General features: G+C 52.1%; 5 protein-coding genes across 6 annotated transcripts; 3 read left to right on the plus strand and 2 right to left on the minus strand.

The window, feature by feature from the left end:
* The first annotated feature begins 328 nt into the window (after positions 1 to 328).
* LOC121597836 (sepiapterin reductase-like) lies at positions 329 to 1,690 on the plus strand. Its single transcript, XM_041924001.1, has 2 exons — positions 329 to 421; positions 594 to 1,690. The coding sequence occupies exon 2, from the start codon at positions 663 to 665 to the stop codon at positions 1,524 to 1,526; it is 864 nt and encodes a 287-aa protein (XP_041779935.1). The 5' UTR covers positions 329 to 421; positions 594 to 662; the 3' UTR covers positions 1,527 to 1,690.
* On the plus strand, positions 1,621 to 2,658 carry LOC121597838 (phosphopantothenoylcysteine decarboxylase subunit VHS3). Its single transcript, XM_041924005.1, has 2 exons — positions 1,621 to 1,711; positions 1,809 to 2,658. The coding sequence occupies exon 2, from the start codon at positions 1,877 to 1,879 to the stop codon at positions 2,354 to 2,356; it is 480 nt and encodes a 159-aa protein (XP_041779939.1). The 5' UTR covers positions 1,621 to 1,711; positions 1,809 to 1,876; the 3' UTR covers positions 2,357 to 2,658.
* Positions 2,659 to 2,947: 289 nt separating this feature from the next.
* On the minus strand, positions 2,948 to 5,985 carry LOC121597839 (ubiquitin-40S ribosomal protein S27a). The gene is made up of 3 exons (XM_041924006.1): positions 5,901 to 5,985; positions 3,442 to 3,772; positions 2,948 to 3,351 (listed from the first exon to the last, which is right to left on the minus strand). Exons 2-3 carry the CDS (start codon positions 3,760 to 3,762, stop codon positions 3,202 to 3,204), a joined length of 471 nt encoding a protein of 156 aa, XP_041779940.1. The 5' UTR covers positions 3,763 to 3,772; positions 5,901 to 5,985; the 3' UTR covers positions 2,948 to 3,201.
* Positions 3,702 to 5,988, minus strand: LOC121597837 (ribosome biogenesis protein NSA2 homolog). Of its 2 annotated transcripts, none has more exons than XM_041924002.1 (2): positions 5,901 to 5,988; positions 3,702 to 5,006 (listed from the first exon to the last, which is right to left on the minus strand). In XM_041924002.1, exon 2 carries the CDS (start codon positions 4,971 to 4,973, stop codon positions 4,194 to 4,196), a length of 780 nt encoding a protein of 259 aa, XP_041779936.1. In that variant the 5' UTR covers positions 4,974 to 5,006; positions 5,901 to 5,988; the 3' UTR covers positions 3,702 to 4,193. The 2 variants fall into 2 exon arrangements, with proteins under 2 accessions (XP_041779936.1, XP_041779938.1); XM_041924004.1 differs by lacking the exon at positions 5,901 to 5,988 and adding an exon at positions 5,453 to 5,594.
* Positions 5,989 to 6,246: 258 nt separating this feature from the next.
* On the plus strand, positions 6,247 to 7,550 carry LOC121596137 (cyclin-K-like). The gene is made up of 2 exons (XM_041920812.1): positions 6,247 to 7,171; positions 7,248 to 7,550. The coding sequence occupies exons 1-2, from the start codon at positions 6,323 to 6,325 to the stop codon at positions 7,521 to 7,523; spliced, it is 1,125 nt and encodes a 374-aa protein (XP_041776746.1). The 5' UTR covers positions 6,247 to 6,322; the 3' UTR covers positions 7,524 to 7,550.
* Positions 7,551 to 7,576: the final 26 nt, after the last annotated feature.

Here is a 7,576-nt window from a genome sequence, read left to right on the forward strand (position 1 = left end):
TAGCGGACAGAGGCTGAGCATTAGAAGCCACTAGAATTCACGCATCCGCGCCATTCGTTTCCGTTTCTATTCCATCTCTGCCCGCCAGAGAAGCGTTTGCATCGGTTGAGGACCAATCCGGGCGTGCTGCAGCAGCTGGCCGAACGTCGCGAAGCTTGTATGCAATCGTTGCTCGGTGGCGACGTAGCGCTGCGTACGGACGCGGATCTGGAGTTGGAGGAACCGGTCAACAGCAACGAGCTGCTGCGATTCATACGCCCAGAGCAGGCCCTTTCCCAGGCAGAGGTTGTGCAACTGGTGCAGCACGATCAGCTACAGCTCGAGGCGGACGAACAGGAGGAGCCACGCGAAGGCGAAGAGAGTGGCACGGAAAGTTCGACGTCACGCTAAAGCACGGGAGTGGCGATTTGCTTAATTTGTGGTAAGTGTGCAAATAAAAAAAAAGAATTGAAATTACATTTATTTTCCGAGGGGGGTATGTGTGAAGACTAATCGTGTAAAAAAAACGCACTAACATTCTCAAAAGTCTAACGAACGCCTTTAAAATAGAAGAGTGGTTGATACGAATGTGTGTGTGTGTCTTTCTTGGTTAGCTTGTTTTGAGCGCTTTTACTTCGCCCTACCATAGCGCAATCCAATCCAGTGAAAGCGCTACCCCAATCATGTCTTCCGAGACGGTAACCTCGACGACAACCCCGGCCGCAACCCCGGCAGCAACGACGACGACGACGACAGCCGTCAATCTCGAGCAGGTGGCGTACTTTCTCGTGACGGGAGCATCGCGCGGTATCGGCGCCAAGATGGCCATCGAGACGGCGCGCAAGTTCAAGGCCGGTTCGGTGGTGGTGCTGCTGGCCCGTTCCGCCTCCGGGCTGGAAAGCACCCGGGCCGAGATACTGGCCGTCAATCCGCACGTTACCGTGGTGACGAGCTCGGTCGATCTCGCCACCGCATCGAAGGAGCTGCTGAACGAAATACTGGACAAATCGCTGGGCAAGCAACCGACGGACCGGTTCGGGCTGGCCTGCGTCATCCACAACGTCGGCACGGTGGGCAACATCGGCCGGAAGGCGACCGACCTGGACGACCGTACCGAGTGGGAGCAGTACTTCGGCACGAACGTGTTCACCGTGGCCGTGCTGAACAGCTGCTTTTTGCGCAAATTCCAGTCCGTCCCGGGGAAGCTGGCGATCAACATCACCTCGAAAGCGTGCCTGGTGCCTTTCCAGAGCATGACGTACTACTGTGCCGGGAAGGCGGCGCGCGAGATGTACTTCCGCGTGCTGGCAGAGGAGGAAGCGGCCGCGGGCGTCACCGTGCTCAACTATTCGCCCGGTCCGGTCGACACGGACATGACGGTCGATCTGCAGGCGAACTCGAATGCGCCGGAAATTCGGGACTACTTCAAGGGGTTGCGCGATACCACGACAATACTTACGACCGACCAAACGACGGCCAAATTTTTACACATCCTCCAGAACGGACTGTTCAAATCGGGAGATCACGTCGACTACTACGATCACTGATTTGTGGGGGGAAGGGGAGGAATGAATCTCTCTCACGCTCTCTCGTAATACGTATACATTCCACGTGCGCGCGGCAATCGATGTGCAATCGCTTAAAGCTTGCTGAAATAAAGAAGAAAGCTATCTTTGCTTGCGCTCTCAAAGAGCTGCTTAGCATTTGTTGACGATGCTGCGTGTGTGTGTGTGTGTGTGTCTCTCTGGTTTCTGTTCTGTCGCTTCTACTTCCTTTGTGGCTGATAGTTTGCCTTTTTCTCTTCTCTTTTCTTCCACATCTCACGACAGATTCTGTTTCCTCTCCATGGTATTACCGAGGTTGCGCCTAGTAGCAGCAGCAGCAAACAAGCGGCAAAATGCTGTTAAATTCTACCTTCGGTCGCACGTTCCTTTTCCTCACAAACCTCGCGTGGAAGAATCGGGTCGCCCTGCCCGCCCTGATTATGGTCGGTTGCATGGTGCTGAACTATCGCGGCGAGATCGAAATTAACATCCACACCGAGCGGATCGCGCTGCACGATTTGCCACACCGGCAGCAGCAGCAGCAGCTGCAGGGCGGTGGTGGCCCTTTCGGTGACATTCAGATCGACGATCTGGACGGATCGTACGAGGAGTACGACGTGGACGATGATCTGTGGGATGACTACGAGACAGACGACGACGACAACGAGTACTTTAGCAGCTACGACGAGGAGGAGGACGATGAGGACGACGAGGACGGCGAGTACGATGAGGACGAGGACGAGGACGGTGGTGAGCTGGGAGAAAGGATGCTGAATGGCACGATACGGCTGAACTGGTACACGACGGTCAATATTCACAATGCGCGGCGATAGGGAGGGATGGGAATGGGAAGGGAACGGGTCCTGGGGTAAATGTATTGATGTAACTATTAGCCGTTGTTATCTAGAGATAATTAATGTGTGGTGTTTTAACTGTGTTGAACAACGGGGGGTGTTAACTCGGTAAATTTACGTGTGGCCAAGTCAAATGATCCAATGCTAGGCTAATTATCCAATATAGGGTTCTTTACGATAGCGCGACGCCATCATCATCTTCATTATCATATGTGTACATATTTTAAGAACTGTTGAGGATTAACTTTAACATGCATACGAATTAAAGAGCTCTATCATCCTACAAAACTTGTTTGGAAGTGTTCGCAATAGAATGTCCGAAAAGAAGTTCTTGAAATTCTGAACGTTACATGGGTTTCCGCAACTCACAACACCTGAACGAGGGGATGTGTGAGTTAGCATTTTCGGATAAGCCTAAGCCTACTACAATGCAAAGCTAAGGATATCGAGGACTAATGCCAATCTCCAAGGGATTGATCTTCCTTACTTCAGGACATAACCACAAGATTCGTCCAAACATTTCTCAAATCTGTGATATTGTTGTTCGTGTACCATTCAAAAGACAGGAGGTTAGATTTTAATGTAATACAGGACACGATAGCCGTATCATCTTTATTGTTTTCCCTTCCAATTTGTGTGGAACCGTGTAGAGGACAACACGCTGCCGCATCGATTATACTAAACCCAGGTAGAAGAAGTGGAAAAGCAACCTGAGAAGCGAGCGCACGCCACATACACGTGTGGAGGGGGGTTGGTGTGGTTGGGGTTCAAGACTGATACGGCCAAGCGCGCCGTACACCCTCCGCTCACGCCACTTTCACCTTTTACTTCTCCTCCTGCTTCGAGTAGACAAGCGTCAGGTGGCACTTGCCGCAGTAGTGACGGTCCTCATGGGCAGCCATGAACACGCCAGCACCGCACGACTCGCTGGTGCACTCACGACGCAGACGGTGGATCTTTCCGTTCTCGTCGACCTGTGCCAGGGGAAAAGAGAAACAGAACGATTGAAGGTGATTTTAGGTGAATCTGCGTTACACACGAATAATGAACTGATTGCTCCTTACCTTGTAGTACTTGAGGACAGCAAGTTTGACCTTCTTCCTCTTGTGCTTGATCTTCTTCGGGGTGGAGTAGTTCTTCTTCTTGCGCTTCTTGGCACCACCGCGCAGGCGCAGCACCAGATGAAGGGTCGACTCCTTCTGGATGTTGTAGTCGGACAGCGTGCGGCCATCCTCCAGCTGCTTGCCGGCGAAGATCAGACGCTGCTGATCTGGCGGGATTCCCTCCTTGTCCTGGATCTTCGCCTTCACATTCTCGATCGTATCCGAGGGCTCGACCTCAAGGGTAATGGTCTTACCCGTGAGGGTTTTGACGAAGATCTGCATCTTGAACCGTCTGCACACCCAAACGGGGGAAATATTGGTTAGAACGATAGAGTACAAAATTCCTCTCCCCCTGTTCTACTCCGTGTCCGAGAGTGTTTCGTTCATCAAAATGCGAGTTGATAACACGAGCGTTGTTAAATTGTCGGTCGCTGAACAATGTAGCGCGCCATATTTCAACGGTCCTTTCTTATTCAGGGCTTGTTGTTTCGTTTGTACAAAAATCCTGATCCTGTGCCTTCTCCTTTACGTTAGAGATTTGTTTGATTCGAACTTATCCCTGCTCTTAGATAAGAAAAGCTTAATACCTAGCGCACTATCACTGCTGAAGAATTACGCAGTCCGTCTTTAACCGGATGCGACAACCCAATTCAGACCAATTCCCTCTCCCCCTTAATGTATCATCCCTTTCCCCCCGCTCCCCCGCCGCTGCTTTACACCAGCAATACCGCGTTGATGCAACCGTCGTTCTCCGGATTGTTCGTCACCTGGGCGTACTTTCCCCACACCACCTTGCCGGACTGTGTGACGAGACCGAGCTCGGAAATGTTCACCTCAATCACCGTACCCTTGGTGATGACGCCCAAGCTCGTGTACATCGGCGAGGAGGGATTCTTCTTCACGCCAATGATCGGCAGATGGAAGGTGGCCTTCAGCTCCGGGTGCGTCACGTGCGCCTTGTTCATACGCAGCGCCATCGGTCGGATGAAGCGTTCGTACTTGGGCGGTTTGCGGGTAAAGTTCTCGCCGACGTACGTCACCTTCGTGACCATACGCTTCCAGGCCTTGCGCTTCGTCTTGCCGCTCCGGATCACCTTAAACACCTCGGCATCGGCCTGTGCGCGCACCTTCGGTATCGGCACGTCCCATTTGCCCGCCTTCTCCTTGCGCTTCTGCTTGATCATGTTCGACAGCACCTTGGCGTTCGATTGGATGCCACGATCCATCAGGTACGGGGGCAGCGCACCGTCCTCCACCTTTTCGGTCGTCTTCTTCACCTTCTTCTCCTCGTGCGCCTGGATCTTGCGCTTCATTTGGATCTTCTCGTTGCGGCGCTGCTTCTGGAACAGCTTCGCCTTCATGCCCCGCAGCTTGCGGGCCATGGCGGCGCGCTTCTTCGGCTCGCGAGCCTCCCGCTTACGCTTGCGCTCCTCATAATCGAGCCGGCGACCGTACAGCTTAATGTGCCGCTCAATATACTCGTTCTGCGGCATGGTGAATGATGTTGCTTAGAGTGAGCGTACGGGCTGCAACGGGAGAGATGGAAAGGGTAAAGGAGAGCGTTAGAACGTGTTTTCGTCGTTGGACCCACACAATCGCCTGAACTTTATTTAAGTGAACCACCAAATGCATGAAGAGCATTCGAAACCACAATATCACTTCCGAAAATCCAATCCAACGATACAACCAGCGACACACAGTAGCGCAAAAGTCACACTCTACCGCTTCCCTTCGTGCTTCCATCCCTATTGGGCTCGTTACACGCGCACGCAGCACACACACACGGGTGACGGAGCATTGCACGCACCAATCACACGGTTCGGCACTTGGTCGCGCGTTCCGCTTTCCCGCCGGGATTGTTTCTATCGGATTATGCGAATTTTTGGAAGGGATATTGCGTCCGAATACTCGACATGTTTCACTTAAATAAAGAAGGCTTTCATCGGGGCTCATTCCGGGCTAAGACACTTACCCACACCGCCAGACGTCGGAGACTCTTGCCGCTATACGACACACACACACGCACACAAATGTGCCTTGTTGCCCCGGGAGAGCAATCGATCGCCGTGCACCTTCCTTATCAAAGATCCCCAACACGTCGAAAGTATTCTTCACAGTAACCCAAGAATTAGACTTAAAACTATCCTAACCAGCTGAACCAAACTTTGCTTCGTTCCCTGCCTTAACTTGCTCTTCACGCACACACGTCTGCGTTCCACATGTGCCGTGTATTGCTGCTGTCGGGGAATAAGACTTCACCCGGCACAATATTACAATATTTTCACACCCAAACTGCACAACGCTTAACCAAATCTGTTTCGCTCAGGCCGGCAACAACTTTTGCCAACGCTATCAACGCTATTTTGATGAACTTTACCACGAAAGATGGACTTTTTCCCGGGAACAACTCACAAACTCACCTTACTCTGACACCATACACAAAGTAAAAGAAAGCGGAAACGATACCGCAGCGCTGCCTGCGGACGATTCGCTGACATGACAGCTTCACGTGCTGCTTCCGCTTTGCTGCATGGGCAGCAATCGCTAACGTCAACGCGACTTTGTCACTGAATTTTGATTTTAATGTTTAAATAATATGAATGCATATGAACGAGATTGAAAATAATTTTCAAAAACGAAAAAGGACTATATTTGCAACAATATGAATAGAATCGATTTCAAAAGAATTTCATTTCATTTTTTCAGCAGTCACCCTGTTGCAACCGTTCTGCTCAGCTGTCAAAACGTTTCCATATGTCAGTGGATTGTTTACAAAAAAGCGCATTCGTAAATAATTCTCTGCTAGATACACGAAAAAGGTACCCGATTTCCCTCATTAACGATGCCAAACTGGTACTACGACAAAAAGGACCTACGGAACACACCTTCGGCGAGGGATGGCGTCGATTACGAAACCGAACGGCGGTACCGCAGAGAGGGCGCCCGATTCATCATGGAAGCCGGCGCCTCGATGAGCTTAGGGCACAACACGGTGGCCACGGGTGTTGTTTACTTCCATCGGTTCTACATGTTTCACTCGTTCCGAACGTTCCCACGCTTCGTCACGGCCAGCTGCTGCCTGTTCCTAGCCGGCAAGGTCGAGGAGACGCCAAAGAAGTGTAAGGACATCATCAAAACAGCCCGCGGACTGCTGTCGGACGAGAAGTTCCAGTCGTTCGGTGATGATCCAAAGGAAGAAGTGATGACTCTGGAGCGCATCCTGCTCCAAACGATCAAGTTCGATCTGCAGGTAGAGCATCCGTACTCGTTCCTGGTAAAGTACGCCAAATGTCTGAAGGGCGACTCGGCCAAGCTGCAGAAAATGGTCCAGATGGCGTGGAACTTTGTGAACGATTCGCTCAGCACGACCGTGTCGATCCAGTGGGAGCCGGAAATCATTGCCGTAGCGTTGATCTATTTGGCCAGCAAGCTCAGCAAGTTCACGGTCGTCGACTGGGTGGGCAAGAAGCCGGAGCACCTGAAATGGTGGGACATGTTCGTGCAGGACGTGACGATGGAAATACTGGAAGAGATATGCCACCAGGTGCTGGATCTGTACCAGCCCTCCCAGGCGGAAAGTGCACCGTCCAAGAGTCCTCCCCAGCTACCGCCCAGCAAAGCATCGCCCCCGATGAAGCGAGCGAATATTTCGCCCATCACCAGCAAAAACTCTCCCAACATTGCAGTCAAGGTAAATGGTTGTCACTTTATCACCTAATGAATTGAGGTCTCATGTCCATGTTGTTCTTCCCTTGCTTCTTTTTCAGACCCCGCTACCGCCTATGCCTCCAACGGAAGTGGTAGAAGCAAATCCCATCCCCAAGCATATCACGACAGATAATCCACACTATCCGTATCCGCCATATCCGATGCCGCCGATGCCACCCCAAGCACACGGACCTCCGCCACCCTACGTAACGATGCCTCCAGTGATGCCACCCCAACCGCCCGCTGGCTGGACACACTATTCACACCCGAACGCCAACAAATACTACCCCCCGGGGCCACCGCCGGGCCGGAATCCTTACTATCCACCTCAGTAGCAGTGTGTCGCTAGCATAAGGGGAGGGGGAGGGGGAGGGGAGGGGGGGGGGTG

This window comes from Anopheles merus, chromosome 3R, assembly GCF_017562075.2.
Source record: "Anopheles merus strain MAF chromosome 3R, AmerM5.1, whole genome shotgun sequence".
Lineage (NCBI taxonomy): Eukaryota > Metazoa > Arthropoda > Insecta > Diptera > Culicidae > Anopheles > Anopheles merus.

Coding starts and splice junctions, on each gene's coding strand:
- LOC121597836 (XM_041924001.1), top strand. CDS start 663: ATGTCTTCCGAGACGGTAACCTCGACGACAACCCCGGCCGCAACCCCG.
- LOC121596137 (XM_041920812.1), top strand. CDS start 6,323: ATGCCAAACTGGTACTACGACAAAAAGGACCTACGGAACACACCTTCG. Junction 7,172..7,247: donor CTCCCAACATTGCAGTCAAG/GTAAATGGTTGT, acceptor CTTCTTTTTCAG/ACCCCGCTACCGCCTATGCC.
- LOC121597839 (XM_041924006.1), bottom strand. CDS start 3,762: ATGCAGATCTTCGTCAAAACCCTCACGGGTAAGACCATTACCCTTGAG. Junction 3,352..3,441: donor CTGTCCTCAAGTACTACAAG/GTAAGGAGCAAT, acceptor CCCCTGGCACAG/GTCGACGAGAACGGAAAGAT.
- LOC121597838 (XM_041924005.1), top strand. CDS start 1,877: ATGCTGTTAAATTCTACCTTCGGTCGCACGTTCCTTTTCCTCACAAAC.
- LOC121597837 (XM_041924002.1), bottom strand. CDS start 4,973: ATGCCGCAGAACGAGTATATTGAGCGGCACATTAAGCTGTACGGTCGC.